Below are 18,254 nucleotides of genomic sequence, written 5' to 3'. Positions count from 1 at the left end.
TAAGAACCCTTCCATAAGACCCTTCTTCATAATGCCTTTTCTATAATTATGGCACAGGCTAAAAACCTTAAATAATTTATTTCCATAAAATCCTCCAAAAAAAACTTTAGTAAGGCAGAGTTCAGTTGACTAGAAACACTATGAAAAGTATATTCTTTTCAATAAACATTTGTTGAATTTTTCCCCACTATCTTAACTACTATTGTTAGTTAAGACTAAATTAACTTTTTAAAAAGAAAGTCCACTCTTATTCATTTATTGACCTTGAAAGGAGCTCAGGAGAAGATCTGATGTCTTTTGTCTTACAAGCTATTCTACTTGACATATGACTTGTATATATGGCTCACTGTTTGGATGACTTTTCCATAGATTTTAATTAAATACTGTTGCAACAATGGAATCACTTTAGTTGGACTTCCTCCCTATGACACAAGATGGATGGTAGCTGTTCTCGTATTAAACCACAAGGTATTTTTTTGTATTTGTTCAAGTTTTAATTTATGTTTTGAAAGTGATGTGAAAATAAACCACTATATTGGAAAGCTGATTATTTCTCAAACAATGGAATCTCTGGAATACTGCAGCAGCAACCATGAACAGCAAGTTCCTAACAATAAAGTTTTGTAAATAACTGGCTAGGAACATTTCAAACTAGTGTCTTTCCTAAGCAGGGACTTCACACACGGAACCAAGCTGTTGGTGGTGAAAAGGTGATGAGCCAAGAAAATGACTGTTTAAGTGGTTCACAAGAAGAAATGTAGGGATTGCTGCTTTAAGTTCTACTTTTGACAAAGTGACAACTCTTTGGCCTGGAGTATAGCTGCTTCAGAAGATAATCAGAATCTCTGACAAGTGAAATCAATTAAATCAAAGAAAAGAGCCTTTCCCCCAGCTGGCTGACAATGTATCAAAGCAGCTTTTTTTTTAAGATTCCTTTATTATCCACCGTAGGAAAAGGCTGAGTTACTGAAGGAACCCACACAGTATCTGAAAGAGATTCAATGATTATCCCATTTCATGGATGCCAGCCCTGAAAATATACTTGTAGTTGATTTAGGGAGAAATCATGAACTAGACTTTATTATCCTGCCAAGACATGATGAAAATCAATGCCAAATCCTCAGATGCCTCCAAAGATAGTGGCTACTTCTTGAACTTTCAGAATTTCACCTTTAGAGCTAGATGAGATCTCCATTCCAAGATCTTCTACTCCAACTCCCTCATTTTATAGATGAGGAAAACGAGCCCAAACAAGTTAAGTGACTTGCCTGAGGCCACACAGGGAGGAGGAGCAGAAAAGAATGTTCACTGCTCAGGCTCAGAAGTCAGAATAGTTCTTTGCCTGGGGCTCTTCCAGGATGTCAGTGTCAAACATCACCTGACCCAGCACTCCATTTCGGAAGCTTCGAATGAAGTCATAGGCTGCTGCAGAATAGTTAGGCTGAATTACATTAACATCACCTATGAGGTGAAAATATATTGTAAGTCAATTATATCCTGACCTCCACCAGAGCCCAAAGCCCAAAACAACCATGTGAAATGTCACTGTTGAGAATTTCTTTTTTGGGGGGTATCCCTAAACAAGCAAGATTAAGTGTATCTTATAGACTATGAGATAAACCTGCCCTGGCTCTTGAAGAAATTGTTAGCATCTTTCACAAACCATGTCCTTGCACATCTTCTTTTCCCCTTTCCTCTCTTCCTTCCCACTTTCACTCTCACCCCTTCCTTCTAAATCCTTTCCAATTCTTTCTTTTTCTTGCTTATGGGTTACCAAAGGTATTCATAGCACTTCTTAGTTCTGCACTCAACAGAACCTCTTCTTGTCTATCCAGCCCCTCAAGTGTTTAAGGAAGTATGAGACCCACCCTGCATGGCCCTCTCTCACCCTGAAGCCTCTCTACCACTGAGGCTGCTCCTATAAAAAAAGCAGGAGGTTGGTTCTCTTCCTGTTCTTGGAAAGGTATAAAGATGCCATCACTGAATCACTTAAAAGTGCCTCTGGGCCCCGGTCTTCACCAGTCTGCATCCTCTGAGGACTCACCAGTCCCAGTGAGCATTTTCACTTTGTGGATCTTCTTGAGTTTCATAGCAATCCTTTTCAGCACACTTCCTATGTCATCACAAGCTTCCCCCAGGTCATAATGCTCCACATACCTGTAATACCCAGAACCCCAAATCCAGACATAAGTATTTAAGAACGCAGTAAAAATAGCTCCACAAAGCAGCAGCCGTTCAAAAAACACACTTTAAAGAAATAAAACTCCTTCCTGAAGGTCAATGTTCAGGAATCAATACTGCACACCAGAACCACTTTATACAACACATAATCATAGAAACTCAGAGCAGGAAGAGTCTCCGGACGTCACCTTATGAACATGAATATCATCTAGGAGACTTAACAAGTAACCATTCAGCCCTTGAGGATTTTGAGGGGAAATATATGGCCTCACAAAACAGTCCATTTTTCACATGTTGATGTCTCCAGTTGTCAGGAGAGAGGTAACACAGCATGGTAGGAATAAAACTGCCTCCAGGTAAGCAGATACTTACTGGCTGTGTGACCCAGAAAGGTCAGGAAGGGACTCCTCCCTTCCCACTGCCCCAGGCATCTTGCTACATCTGAGCATCACATAGCATCTACTTCTCTCCTTTTGTAGAGAGTTAACTAAACAGGAGTTGCTTAGACCAATGGAATACAAAGTTTAATAATCTCCCCCAATCACCCCTAGGAAGTTTCTCCTTAAAGCAAACCAAAATCTGCCTCTGCAGCTTATACAAACTGTCTGCTCTGCCCTCGGGGGACAAGAATAAGTGTAATTTTTCCTCCACATGACAGCCCTGACTGAGCCTCCGGACTGAAGTCAGACTGCTATCATTCTGCCCCTCCACCCCGCCCAAACCTCCCACAGGATATGCCTTTCCAGCCTTTGGTCATCATCTATAAATATCCTTCCTAAAAAATGGGTCTCAGAACTGAAATCAGTACTTCAGATATACTGTGACCAAAGCAAAGCACAGCAGGATTGCTCCCCGCTGCTCCTGCAGAATAAGCCTCTCGTTGCTGCGGCCAAAGTTTACAGGAGCTTTTTGGGTTGCCATATAATGCTTCTGATTCACACTGATCTTGCAGGCCACCGAGAAACCAAGTCATTTTCAAATGAACAACTCTTTGGCCATGCCTTGCCCATAGTGCATGTGCAAAGTTCATTTTTTTACTCTAAGCTCAGGAGTGTCTATTTATCCCTTCTGAATTCCCTTAGATTTGGTCAGACTTCATATCTTGGCAGAATGCTTTTAGGTCCTTAGTGTGTCCTCCATATATTTTCTATCTCTCATAGCTTTGTGTCTAGAAAACTTTCCTAATAATTAGAGGTATACAAAAGTGAAACAGGGTGACCCAGAAGGGAATAAGAGTCCCCTTAAATGGAATTCTTTAAGCAGAGGTCAAAAGACTTGTCAAGTATGTTGTAGCAAGGATTCTTCCAAGGGTAGAGACCAGATTAGATGACCACTGCAGTGACTTCCAATTTTGAAATTCTGTGACTGACTATATAAAGATGAGGACAGCAAAACCCACAATAGATGGAGAAGACTGAGAAACGTCCAGAAGGTAGGATAATCTTAGACAAATTTAATGTATGAGAGAGTCCGGATAAATACGTTCTGTTTACTCACCGAAACTGCTGTTGCTTATTAAGTGTGAAAAGAAGATAATCAGCAATGATATCTTCTCCCACCAAATGGTCCAATATAGTTCCTGTGTGAAAGAACATAGGGAGAGGATGAGTACCACAGAGTGCAGAACTGCCCAATCAATCTATTAGAAATACACAGATTGGTATAAAGAAAAAAAGACACAGAGAAGCTGGCTAGCTGGAGGAGGTGTTCCTGATGAGAAATCACCACCAGCTCACACCTACAGAAGAAGCAGAGAATAACAGAGAAAAGAAACGAGACAAAGGGAGCCAATGTGGCCACATTTCAATGCAGCACGCATAGATGGGGGGTGGGGGGAAAGGGGGTGCAGAGATAATAGAGAGCAACTTAAACACAGCTCACCACAGGTGGCGAGCTTCAGCCCAGTCTCTACATCCTGGATCCGTGGAGCAAGCACACCAGGAGTATCCAGCAGGAACATCAAAGGCCGTTCACACACCTGGCTGGGCACACACAGAATCCATCATCAAGAAAGAGATGATCAACCAAGAAAGCATTTACCAAGCACCTACTCCATGCCAAGCACTGTGCTAGCACAGGGAAAAAAATAATCCCAGGAAGGGGATCCTCTTCACTCTGCCAGCAGTGAAAACAAGAGCCATGGCACATAAGGCCAACATGGGCTCACAAACTATTAGGCTAATCTTGAAGCTACAAATCTAACTAGTTTAATAGCTGCAAAGTCAGGGTTCTTTTCTTGCTGTCCCATTGACTGAGATAAGTAAAATGCTTTCTATGATTCTCTTTCTAGTGATTCACTGGTCCTTTCAAAAATGAAGGATGGGGGGGGGGCGGGCATCGAGGTGGCACAAAGGATACAGCATAGGTCCTGGAGTCAGGAGGGCTGAGTTCAAATGCCACCTCAGACACTAGACATTTATCAGCTGGTGGCCCTAGGCAAGTCACTTAAGGCCAACTGCCTCAAAAAAAAAAATAAAGGACCAACAACATCATCTGCAAACTGCAATCATACAGGCAATCTTAAAAAATGTATGTAATTGCTCTCTACTTTCTAGAGAAAGATATTGGGGAAATAGCATTAATATCGACTTCAGGAATCTATGGTTTTGCTGGTATGGGTATTCCCTCCACTAGGGAGACTACTGGACCCTACGGCTTAGATGGCCTACATGAACAGTCAAGGAAGCTGAAAAATTCATCTGCCTACAACTATCCCAGTGATAAGCCTATATGAAATCAGGTAGATTGGTCCTCATCCAAGAGATAAAGATCCTGTCATTAGGCTCATCCTCCAAACCCTGCCTGACTGGTAGGCTATGCCCAAAGCTCACAGTCCCCCTGGCATATCTCTCAAGAACCCAACAACCAAAGTCACAAAGAAGCATCAGAGTAAGGTTTTGGTAGCACCTCATTATGACAATAACAGAACCACTCAAATTCTCCAATGGATCCGTGACCTTCCTGACACAAGTTGTTCCCTCCAAAGACACAGATCACAGCCCATCTTTGCCTACTGACTCTGGTCAACTCTTGTCCGTGCCCTCCCTCCTTTAAGTTCATCCCACCCAGCCTGATGGAGACCATGCTCAGTTTCACTTCACATTACAAAAAGAGCAGGGGAGGAAATAGTCAGTCCATTGGTTACCCCTCACTCTCACCAGTCCTTTTTTTTTTTTCCTTCAAGAAAGCAGATCTGGGAAGGAATTAACTGTTAAAACTAGAGAGGCAGCAAGATGCCATGACTAGAGAGCTGACCTTACAGCCAGGAGGACCTGGGTTCAAGTCCCCCAAACACATCCCAGCAGTGGGAGCCTGTGGGCAAATCATTCTCAATGTTCTTGACAACAAAGACTAAGTTAAGAGAAAAAGCCAAGGTGTCCTCATCTGGGAGTTCCCCTTATCAATGAAATCCCAGGCCTACTACCTATCCAATCTCCATTGTACAATCACTGACATCACACTGAATACTTTGTTAAATGATACACCCTTTTATTTACTTTCAAATTCAGCCAAGCAGATGCGAGATGGCCTTGGGTTCTCTGCGTAAGGTTATAAAGCACAACCTACACTTGACTGCATTGAATCCTCACAACTACCAAGTGCATCAGGTAACACCAACATTACCCTCAAATTATAAATGAGGAATCTGAGACTCAGAAGAAGGGGAGTGAGCAGCTCATGACACAATGAAGGCACAGGCTTCCAGCCCACAGCTCAAAGCTCTTTGCATTATAGATCCTGCTGGGTTACCATGGGATCTTCTTAGTGCTCCAGGGACTAAATTCCTTTGCATGCACCTTATACTGAATTCTGCTCTAGAAGTTACCACATTCAGGCAAAGTTCTAGCACATTACAATCTTTGTTTTACAACTGCAGGAACAGAGACAAAGAATATTTAAGTGACTGACTCAATGACTGAACTAAGACTAGAATACATCTCCAATCTGATGGATGCATGGGGTCCCAATGAATTCAGTTATGTACTATAAAGCACTATGCTGAACAAAGCCCAACATGGTTTCTGCATTAGAGGGTCATAAAAGAGTAGTCTTGAGTTCTACAGGATGGTAACTCATTATTTACCTTCATCATTTTCATCATATTCTTAGAATATAAAGATTTACTTCCCAATTACTTTTTTTAAAAATCAAGGCAGCAAAAAAGCCAGCTCCCCCCCCCCTTCCACTTCTAGGGAGATCAAGAAAGGAATGATTTGGATCAATATACACTACCTGAACTCGGGACATAACTGCTTTCGTGACCCCAGGGTGAGCACCCACTCGAGAGGCTTTTCCTATCAGAGAAAAAGAGAAAGTTAAATTCAAAATAAACTGACATGTAGTCTAGAAATTAAATTCAATCTCACAAACATTTATTAAGAGCCTGGTAAAGCTGAGCACAGACTGTCTAGAATACAAACTATCCAATGAGCAGTGAAAACCTCCCCTGGGCCCATCCCCATACACTGAATCAGGAATGGGGTGGGGAGGGGTAGGGACTTGGGTCTCACAAGCAACAAAGTGGATTTCTTGGCTCTGAAATTTGTACCAAAAGTTTAAAAAATTTTGATTCATTTGTTGAATGGCTACCATGTAACTGGAACTGTACTGCTCTTCGACAATGCTAAAAACCACTCAAGTTCTATAAACTGAATTTTAGTTTCAAGTGTGTCAAAGACCTAAAATTTCTGATGTGCTATAGCTACATACCAGTTAATGGATGTCATAACAAGCAGGTTAGGACCAAGACTGAGATTAAAAATGCAAGATGACTAGAAAGGACACCAATTTTCTTGTGTGGTTCATAAATGGGCTCTGATGGTAGTTCCAAAAAGACGAATTCCAAACATGAGCAATGGAGACAAACCTCTCTGGAGTAACCAGATGAGCTCCCAAGGACACAACTCTAAAGGGTAGTCCCTAGGATGTGAAAGTTCTGTAGAGTCCACAGTACTTTGGATTATCCAGTTTAGCTTGCTTTAAACATACATCAATTAAAGGAATGATCAAAGCTTGCAAAAAAAATTCTCATTTTATAAGTGGAAAAACTATGGGAATGGAAATGTTTTAATCAAGATCAAATGTAAAGCTAAGAGAAAACTTTCCAATCGAATGGAACTCACCCCTCCTAACTCCCTAGTCAATATTAAACCCACTACTACATTAGGCTTTCAGACAGGGCTTCTTAAAGGAAAAAACCTTTAGGATAAATCTCTATGAATTTTTAGTGCATAGCAGTTTTTTCCTTAATAGGGAGATAAATACAAAACAAATCTTCCCTTATATTTTTTCCCTAGCAGACTTCTCTGCTCCCCCAAGTCTGTTTCTCCAAAGGTAAGCAAAAAAAAGCATGAAACTGTACAAAAAAGTCAGTACCTCTTTTGAGGTGCTGCCTCCTGAGTGAATTGATGAGTGAGGACTTGCCCACATTGGGCACACCAATCACCATGATGCAGTACTCCAGGTTCTGCAACAAAGAGCTGAGTAAGAAAAAGAAGCCCAGTACTCCTGCAAGGCAGGCTCCAGGATCACACTAGATTTCCTTATGCTGATATAAATACCAGAGGAAAGCTAACCTCAGGATCAGTCAAGAATTTAACCGAAGTCATTAATGATACAATAAAAAACCACTTAAGGGAGCATTTTAACTCTTTGTTTTTACTGGAAGGAGTGAAGAGGAGGGTATTAAACCACCATAATACAGAAGAATACATTTATGCCTGGCAAATGTAGTTTCTTTGAGGCCCACACACTATCCATTATAAGTCTGCCATATGACATACTCATTACAGAACTCCTCAGCACTCTTACTTCCCAATTTTCGCCCTTTCAGCTGACCTCTCCTCGATGATAGCGATAGCCACCCTCAATCAGTTCAGTAACCATTGGAACAATCTGCCAAAAAAAAAATCATTAAAAAAATCAATTATATGGGCTTGATCTTTGGCTACACAGATTAGTAATTCCCTTGCATTTAAGGCTGGGACAATAGTATTTTTCCCTCTCACCATTCCTTAAAGGAACAATCCATGATGACCTCTTGTATCCCATATGGTTTCCTACATGGTCTTAATATGAAACTTGTTTTTTTTTTTCATTTATAGAAGCAATGATTTTCAAGCACAGGTCCAGGAGACTTGAATTCCATTCTGAACTCAATCTTTAGGAACAACTTAACTGCTCTGTGCTCCAATCCCACCACTCATAAAATGGGGTAGTACTTCTCTCTCATCCAGGATATTTAATTTTGGCTTTATTTAGAGAAGGGAAATGTAAAAATATCATTTAACACAAGAAGAAACAAAATGTGAAATACTCTCTGCCAAAGGAAAATGGGCTATTTTACATATACGGTCTAGAAATCCTTACAACTATAAGTCCTGATGCTTTGCTCTTTCAACACTCATTAGAGGATATCTCAGATATTGATCCTACAGAAGGGACACAGGAGTCATTGGCCCCAAAGATCTGTAACTGCTAATAAAGGCAATTGGAAAATCAATATTTAGAACTTGTCCTCAAGATGAATAAGTCTTTCTGAAACTTGAAATACTTTACATTCCTGTCTATCTTTACAACACTAAATAGAAAGTTTCTGAACAAAAGAAAATAAAATACCTGTTTTATGTTTTCATCCTTTAAACAATTGGTAAAAATTACATTTTTCACTCCTTCTTTGTTCAGATGCCCCACAATTTTCTGAAAGAGACAAGATAACTCCATATTAAATAATAAATACAAGTGTCAACAACAATGTGATATAATAGAAAAGACTGAGAAGCTTGGTTTATATGTAGTGTAGGCTCTGCCAACACCTACAGCGTGACCATGGCCAGCTCAATTCATCTCTCTGGCTTTCTCCTTGCTTATCTGTAAAATGAGGTTGCTTCCTTCCAGTATGAAAATAGGTTGATTCCATTCAACTTGAGTTGGATAGAACTTCTCACGTGAGGTAAGTGTTCCCCTGCAGGTCAGAAGTGATACAAGGACATTCTCTAGGTCTCTCTGAAGAACTTTGGGATCAAGCATGAGCCATGGGAGACACTGGCACAGGACCACACAACAGCCCACATCAAAGAAGGAGATGTGCTCTCTGAGCAAAGCAGAACTGCAGTAGCTCAAAAGACATGAGATGTGCAAATTTAGAGACATCGCCTTCCAAATGTTCCTATGTACTATTTATGCCTGACCTGTGGTACAGCCTTCTGAGCTCATACTGCTCTGATCAGCCACAGGAGGACACACTGTACCTTGACCTTGACATAATGATGCTATTTTGGTCCTCTTCAAGAATGAAGGACAACCAGCAGTTAGATAGAATTAGTCCTCATGTACATTTTCACAAACTCTCAGAGAATCAAAATCATCCTTAAACTTTGACCCATCTTAATTTGCAAAGTAGTGTGTAGGTTACAGTAAAAGTCCAAAATGTTTCTAATGTCAGCTAGTAAATTTTGACATGAGCCATATTCAGCAGCTATGTTCAAGATGTTCAAAAAAGTGTTTCACTAGATACTGCTAACCTCAATCATGAGTAACACTTATCAAGACAATGTGAGGACGAGAGAGCTTTCTTTTATTATTTCAGTAATTAGCCACTCAACTAGGTTCCTACTGCGACTTTTACTACATTAACATATATACATTTCAAAGTTACTAGTCCAATTCTCTTATTTTAATATACAAAAACCATCTTGTCTTCCTGTCATTCTGGCCACTGACCTGAACATTTCTGTTTTCTGGCTTTAGTATAGGTGGGGTGAGCATATTTAAAACCACAGTCTAGGTCCCTATACGCCTTCATAGGAGCAGGGCTCTGGCTATGCTAGGCTAGTGACAGAGAACGAGGAAAACTCTATCACCCCCTTGAAGCCCCACTCTGGGAAATGAGGACCCATTCTTTTTCTGTATGTTATAGGGATGACATTGCTGTCCTGCATCATAAGAGAGTCCCAGTGTTCTGGGATTCCATGCTCTCTCACTAGAGGAAAGAAGCTTCTTGTGCTAGTCAGTTCAAGCACTGATAATACTCAGGAATTTCAAATAAAAATGCATTTGAAAAGAGAAAGATAAAGTACTAAAGTACTAAACAAAGTACTAAAACATAGCTCTCTTCTCAGGGTATAGGGGATGGTGACTCCCCGAATGCATTACTATGTACATTTTCAGTCACTCGATTGGGTATTTTTGCTGGTTTTTCTTTATAGAGAGAGCTAACATTTCTACAGCAACAAAGCACTTTAAATATATTATCTCACTTGATTCTCCACAACAACCCTATGAAGTAGGCGCTATTATCATCCTTATTTTACAGAGGAGGAAACTGAGACTGAAAGATAAAGTGACTTGCCCAGGATCACACAGCCAACAAGTGTCTGAGGCAGCAAATTCACACTCAGGTCTTCCTGACTGAGGCCAGTGCTCTCTCCACTGCATTCCCAGCTGCCGAGGCAAGGAAAGGGTGGTCTTCTTATTCCCTCCACCACCCCCCATAGTGATGTGATAACAAAGGGCATCAATAAAATATTTTTTAAAAGAGGTACTAACATGCAAGTAAAGCTGCACATGTGAGCACTTAGAAGTACTAAGTATAATCGGTTATTCTCATGTTGCACAGCAGGAATGTTTCTGACTCTTAGGGAAGACTACCAGATGCATACACAGTTGGGGTGATGGTCACATGATGCAAAATGCCATCAAAGCCCAAAAGTTGGGTTTTGAATTTCCAAAATGAACAATAACAGTGTGAGTTTATGCTTTAATGTCAGCCCAGAAAAGGCTGTGGCTGAAAAGTCACAAGCTTAGAAGTTATGCATTTCAGAGGTTACGCAATGGACTGAGCAATCTGAAACCTATGATTGCTACTGAACATCAACAAAGAGGCTGTTAGTAACAGCAAAATATCCAGGTGTGATTTCAAAAGAAATCTTACTCTTTGTTAAACAGAAAAGAAACTCAAGGTGAAACATTTCAAAACAAAGTAACACTGCAAAAATGTTCCATGATGCCCTGGCTTCTGGGTCACAGACTAATGGGAAGAACCAAGGGGCTGCAGGCAGCACAGGAAGAGGCTCGGCAGTTAAGAGGATCGGGGTTCATGTCCCACCTCTGATGATCACTACAGGAGTCACCTTTCATAAGCCACTTAACCTCCTCGGCCTCAGTTTCCTCATTTAAAAAAGGGGGGGGGGGGCGGAGTCCCTTCTAACTCTAGATCTATGATCACATGGTCCCAAAGAGGGGGATTCTGGTCCTGACCAGTGGTCCTCTGCCCTGTTTCTATTCTACCTGCAAAATGATAATCTGATAGTTTCCTTTTAGCTTAAAAATTCTCTTATTCATTAAGGGACTTCAACATGACTGAAGCTGAAAGAACACAGAATGGATTTTATTTGGAAAGACAGCAATGAACAGATCTAGTCATTTCAAGTCTCCAGTCAAAATTCCTCAAAGGTTCCCTACTGTTTAACATGAAAATTCACATTCCTTAATCTGCCATTCAAGGCCTTAAAGTATCTGGCATCAGCCAACCTTTCCAAGCTGTGGTCACATTATCCGCTTCCATGTACTTTCTACTCAAGCCAAACTGGACTATTTTTTGACCAATATACATGTACCATACTCTCCCATCCCCATACTTTCTCTGGGTATTGGAATTAAATAAATAATACCATTGCTCCTTACCATCCCTCTAGGGACTATCTTTTATATTTGTAACCTCAGCACTTAACAAGAGACCTGGCACATCATAAATACTTAATAAATGTTTTTCATTCATTCATTTATTCTTTCATTAAAGCTATTTTCTATACCTGCCCCAACTTGCCGAAATCCCATCCATACTATGAGTCCCACTTAAATGACACCTTTCCCTTCATACCTCATATATCTATAGACATTACTTTGTATTAAAGTTTTTATTTGTCATATCCCCTACTAGACCATAATTTCCACAAGAGTAAGGACTGTATCTTATCTCCACCTTGTATTTCTCTCAGCACCTAGTACAGAATAGGTATTTAATAACAAATGTTTTCCAAATTGTGGAATTCACAAATAATGCGGGCTTTATGTAATTACCTCCTGTAATAGCAAACTGTCTTCCAGGTCAGCATATGCCACCATTTTCAGTCATCTCTACTCTAAGGAAGTTGGTCTGTGGAACCTGCATCCTCGCAAACTCGACCCGTTGCTCCTAGTTTTCCTTTCCCCAGATATATGAACTGCTGCTAATTCCTGTTACCCATGATATCTCTTCACAATCTCAAGCCTTATTATCCCCTTCCAAAGATTTCTTTCTCTTCCCAGGATTAATCTCATTCCTCCTCCCCTTCTTCTACCTCATTGTGACATGATTTTGCTTCATCTCATGATCCTGACTCTCTTCAAGTACCAGCTCATTAGTGACTCTCCAAAAATGTGAGATTTAGAACTGAACACGATGCTAAAGGTAGGGTCTGACTGGGGTTGAGTGTAGTGATGCTATTTCTTCCCTTGTTTTAGATATTCCTTTATTACTATCTCAGCTGTATGTCTGTCACTATTGCTTAAGGTTGCATTCTACTGTACTAATAAAGGCACTAAGTCAGGAATATCTCAAATAAGCTCTGATGCTCACACTGGCCCTGTCTACTGACTCAGGAGGCAAGAAAGCATGGGGACAGCATCAGAGGTAAAGGAAGATGCCACACTCCTTCATTTTTATAAGGTCTCTCTAAACACATGATGATTCTGAGGCTCCACTATATTTGTGTTATCACAGGAATAACTCATCTTATGCATAAAAAATGAGTTATTCTTGTGTTAAAACAAATGCAATAAAATGGATTCCTGAGAAGCTATACACAAATCAGATTTTGGTAAATGTAATCCATATTTGAAACGAACCATGGAAGTTTACTGGAAGCAATAAAGATCATTTTGAAAGACTCTTTTGTTAAATCAAACATTCGCTCTCCAAACTATTATTTGCATAAATCCATCCTACACTTGCTTAAAGCAGACAAGGAGCAACTTTAAGGATCAGTGATAGTGCTGAAGATGATGATAAATCAGATCTATACCTGTTTCTCTTTAAGATCTGCCAAATCCATTTTGTTAAGTACAAGCAGGTGAGGCTTAATTCCAAGAGTTTCCTGGAACAAAGGATTGCGACCGGATAATGGAATGTTCCAAAATTAAGGGAAAAAATCTTGAAAACAGATATTTCAAGACACATAAATCCTTTCTAATTGGGTTATACAAGAAGAGGGCTTCTTCTTCGAAAACTCTCAGAAAGGCAAGATACAGGAAAGACAAAACCCCACAGTTTGGTTCCAGTACTCAAACTAGCACATTCCTACCTACCTGCAACAGAACCAATGTCTTTTAAATACTGTTTTCAGTGAATGGTCATATCACATTGTCACCTAATATTCTCATCCTTAGGTTAACATTAAAGATCATTTGTAAAGGGTTCTTTCTCTCCTAGAAAAGCCTCTCTGAGCATAAAAAAAGTTAGCTGCTCAAAAAGAAATGGTCAGTACTTTAATTAGCATGTGGAATTATTATCTCTGCTTTCTAGTGACAATCAAAATAACAAACAACTGTAAGGAAGGTGCCCAAAAGAATGTCAACCCACAAAGGGACAGATTCCATTTGGGCTCTTCTGGCTGAGGAGTTTCATTTTGATTTTGTTTCCTTACTAGTCTCCCTGTTCCGTGGGTGGTGCCAATCAAGCTCTTACAAATGTCAAATTTAAACACCTTCACCCAGAATACCTCTAAAGACAATAGCACTAAGTGGACACCCACTAAGGCAAATGCATGATGTATGACAATGTATTTATTTACTGCCTTCTTCTTAACAGAACTCACTAGGGATAGTTCTGACCAAAGACAGCTCTAGGAAGCTCACGAGACCAAAAAGGCAAATAACTGAGGGCAGCAGAAGCTTTGGGAGAGACAAAAAAGGGTCAACTGCAAACACTGGGAGACAAATCCAAATGGTTTTCCTGCCCTCCTTCCTGCCATTCCTTTGCAGAGACAATCAGTACTACAGAAGGATATCCGAGCATCGTGCACCTCGATGATACAATCTACCAGCTTCAGGCTGCTCTGCATCTTCTTGAGACCTGTAAAACACAGAAGGTGCTAAGACACAGTAAAAAAAAGTTCTGCACGTGGAATCAGGAAATCTGGGTTCAATCCTGCTTCAGAAACTTACAGCTGTGTAACTATGAACAAGTCACTTCACCAATAGCACCTTAGTTTCCATATCTGTTAAATGGAGATAATCCTTACAGCACCTACATAGTACAGTACAGTACCTAGGGTACTTTACAGCACCTCATAGGGTAGTACTTTGCAAATCCTGAAATCTATAAAAATGTGAGTTATAAATTACTGAGTGTTTTAGGGGTAGCCAGAGAAGATGGAGTGAGAATTTATATTTAGCGTGAACAGTCACAATATAGCAGTGCCAAATACGTCATTATTCACCTGGACAGTATACAAATATACATGAATTTGCATACATTTATCAATTTCCTTTCTGTTTTAGCAGATTTCCACTCAATCTAAAGACAGACTCCCTAACAATTAAAACTACTTAAAAGGGTAATGGCCTGCCTTCAAAAGTAATTTGTTCTTTGAGTAAGGGCCAGATGGTCACTTGTCAGGGTAAATTGCCAAGGATGTAACTGAATACCTAACAGAAGCATTCAAGCTTTTTGTTGGAGTTGGACTAAAAATACCTCTAAAATCATTAAAAGATTCAATGACTCCACTGGTTTGGGCTATTAAGAAAAACAAGAACTCATTGGAAGGTCAGAGGCAATGTTAAAAACACTGGCCAGAGGCTGAAATTCACATACAGTCTCCATTAATCTCCCTGAATGTCATTAAGAAGTTGTGCTTGACATGCTACCCACCTGAAAAAGAGGCGATGGACTTAAGAGTGTAGAATTCGATATACATTGTTTTTTTGACACGGCCAATGAGGGAATCTGTTTTGCTTGACTATGCATACTTGTTACAAGGGTTTTGTTTTTCTTTCTTTCTTTTCTCCAATTCCAAATGAGGAGGTAAAAGGAAGAAAAAATATTTTTAACTAGAAAAAAACCCTAAACTTTAAAAAAGTCATGCTTGGAGCATGATTCGAATTTGTATGAGACTTTCCTTACAACAGTCTCAGAAAGTATGTGATTCAATTCAACATTTATTAAACCTACTATATGAGTGTAAAAAAATACTATACTTAGTTGGTACCACAGGAGGCAATATATGACAAAGGTGAAATAGGACAGTTCTTACCCTCAAAAAGCTTAAAAGCATGGAGAGGGAGAAAGACATGTATGAAAATGTTTATGTGGCTGAATATTCAGAAATGAACTAATTATTTTCCTGTCCTCTCCTGTCTTTTTACCTTTGCTCATATCATCTTGCATGCCTGGACTCACTTTCCCCTTTCCATTCTACCGTCTCTATCTACTTAAGTCTTTCCCCTCCTTCAAAGTCCTAGTTCAGGTGCTGCCTCTTCCACGAAGCTTTCCCAGACCACCCAAGAGAGAAAGCAATCTCTTTTTCCCCAAATTTTCAAAGCACTTTATCTGGTTCTCTCGTTTGTCATTCTCCCTAGAATCAGTTATCTACGTAGACGTCTTCTTCTCAGGTCTTAATCTGAGTGCTGTGTCGGGCATATCCACCTCTGTGCCGTCAATGTCCCTGGCACACAACAATCACTTAATAAATGTTCCCTTAATTGAAAAGGATAGGTGCAGAGGAATTTAAAGGGGGGAGTTCAGTTTCCAACTAAGAAGAGGGAAGGAAGAAAGCTTAAGGAAGGAGGGGGCACCAAGTTTAAGTCAATAATAGACGTAAGGCTCCAAGGGCCCTGAAAGATCACCCAACAATCCCTGCATTTTGCAGGCCTCAAGACTGAGGCCCAGAGAGGTTAAGTGACTTGCCCAAAATCTCCAAGAGGGCAGCTGAAGACCCAGGATCGGACCACGGTCCCGACTCCAAACCCAACCCCCTCTTTACCCTACACCAAGAGGGGAGTTTGTCCCCCAGCAGCATAAACGTCAACCACCTGCGTTTATCGGACGCCTGCCTTTATTAAGCACCTATTATGTGCTGGACACTGTGCTAAGCGCTAAGCAGACGTCAGTCCTGCCCTCAAGGAGCTCACAGTCTAAAGGGGAGACAAGAGGCAAACCAACACGTACGAGCTAGAGCCGGGATCAATTAGGAAGCCTCTCAGACGCCAGGCAGCAGCAGTCCCTTAAGTGAGACATCGAGGGCGGGGGTTGCTTTGGCCCTTTGCATCCCAGGACCTAGCAAAAGGTCTCGCGTCCATGGTAGGATCTTAATAAATGTGGGTGGCACTGAATGCACAAGCCGGCCTGGAGGTTCCTTCTGCGCATGCCCAGATGGCGCTGACGGCTCCTCCGTAGGGGTCAGAGGCCAGAGCGGCTTCGACGGCGGGGCGATCCGACTCTCACCTTTGGCCATGTGTCCCGGGAACCAGCGCGCCACGTCCTGGCCCGCGAAGGAGAAGCCGCCCCGCCAGGCGGCCCCGGCCGCGCTCCACAGCGCGCCCGCCGCTACCCTCATGCTGCGGTCTCCTGGGCCCGTACTGGCGTCGGCTGGGACACTTCCGGCCGCGGTGCAGCACGCTCTCGTCCCCGTTTACGGCGCACCTCGATCCCTTTCGTTCCGCGTTCTGCAGCGTCCGGTTTGGCAGCTGCGCATGCGCAAAGGCCTGCGCGTGCCCTTGACGTGCCCCATGTGAGAGGTTCCGTAACCTTTCCTTCCCTCCCCTTTCGTGGGCCAACTGTGCGGCAGCTCTTCCTACGTCAGGGGGAGGGCGTGACCATATGGAACCTATGACACATTAGTGGTTGTCTAGAATGTCCCGCTCGTTTTATGGATGGGGAAACAGACGCGAGTTCAAATCCAGCCTCATAGTTACCCTGGTCAAGTCACTTAACTTCTGCCTCAGTTTCCTCATTTGTAAAATGGGGATAATAATAGCGTCTACCTCCCAGGGCTGTGAGAATCAAATGAAATAATATTTGTTAAATACCTTTGCAAACCTTAAAGTGATATGAAAATGCTAGCTTTTGTTTTTATTACTCCCACTAGGAGTAATGACAAGCCTTCCCTCTTTTAATCGTTCCCTGTTTATCAGGTATATAGCTTCTTTTGTATATATTTGTTTGAATGTTGGCTCTCCCATTAGATTGTAAGCTCCTTGAGGGCAAGGGCTGTCTTTTTCCTCTTCTTCTATCCCCAGAACTTGTAACACTGCATGACACATATAGGTGCTCAGTACATGTTTATTGATTCGTCAGTCATCAGACTATAGACATACAATCCAACTGACAGCCTTCCTACTTTGGTATAGACCGTTAGAAGCTCGATGTAACCTTTAGAAACCCAGGGTCACTTGTTCACAATGAGGGATTGGAATACAGTAGGATTTTCTGGGAGGGATTTTCCATATGATTCCATTAGATTTCACCTTTACTTCAACTCATCATTTCAGCTGGGGCAAATTATTTTTGATCTTGACTGCTGCTCATTAACTATTTTCCTCCCATTTTTTACCTTTTGCAGATTTAATAAACATGCCGTCTTCCTTCCTCCAAGCCATTTGAGACTTCCTGGAGTGTTGACACAGTCATTAATTAACACTGAGTACAGTTATCCAAACAGTGGGGAGTTTTCTTAGTGTAGTTATCTCATTCTTACAGCTCTTAGCTCTGGAGTCCCTCCCATACTCCACCTTTTGAATTCCACACCCATTTCAGCTCTGGACAGCTGTTCTTGACCCCATTTGGGGTTTTCTTGGCAAAGATACTGTAGTGGTTTGCCATTTCCTTCTCTAGCTCACCTAGGTGATGAGGAACTGAGGTAAACAGGGTGAAGCAACTTGCCCAGGGCCACCCAGCCATTAAGTGTCTGAGGGCAGATTTGAACTCAGGAAGATCAGTCTTCCTTACTCCAGGCTGGGCACTCTAACTGGTGTGCTACCTAACTGCCCCCTTCCAAACTCTCTGTCTTTTTTTTCTAACATTTTTTTTATTTTTT

General features: G+C 41.3%; 1 protein-coding gene across 2 annotated transcripts; it reads right to left on the bottom strand.

Annotated features, from left to right (window-relative positions):
* Positions 1–1,052: 1,052 nt before the first annotated feature.
* MTG1 (mitochondrial ribosome associated GTPase 1) lies at positions 1,053–16,852 on the bottom strand. 2 transcript variants are annotated; one of them, XM_036735778.1, is made up of 11 exons: positions 16,664–16,852; positions 14,229–14,293; positions 13,245–13,349; positions 8,800–8,880; positions 8,020–8,076; positions 7,558–7,648; positions 6,415–6,476; positions 4,063–4,159; positions 3,679–3,760; positions 2,045–2,157; positions 1,053–1,461 (listed from the first exon to the last, which is right to left on the bottom strand). In XM_036735778.1, the coding sequence occupies exons 1-11, from the start codon at positions 16,773–16,775 to the stop codon at positions 1,319–1,321; spliced, it is 1,008 nt and encodes a 335-aa protein (XP_036591673.1). In that variant the 5' UTR covers positions 16,776–16,852; the 3' UTR covers positions 1,053–1,318. The 2 variants fall into 2 exon arrangements, with proteins under 2 accessions (XP_036591673.1, XP_036591674.1); XM_036735779.1 differs by lacking the exon at positions 16,664–16,852 and adding an exon at positions 16,388–16,535.
* Positions 16,853–18,254: the final 1,402 nt, after the last annotated feature.

The sequence above is a fragment of the Trichosurus vulpecula genome, chromosome 8 (genome assembly GCF_011100635.1).
Source record: "Trichosurus vulpecula isolate mTriVul1 chromosome 8, mTriVul1.pri, whole genome shotgun sequence".
Taxonomy (NCBI): Eukaryota; Metazoa; Chordata; class Mammalia; order Diprotodontia; family Phalangeridae; genus Trichosurus; species Trichosurus vulpecula.
Note: the sequence above shows the minus strand (reverse complement) of the source record. Positions and strands in the feature narration are given on the sequence as shown.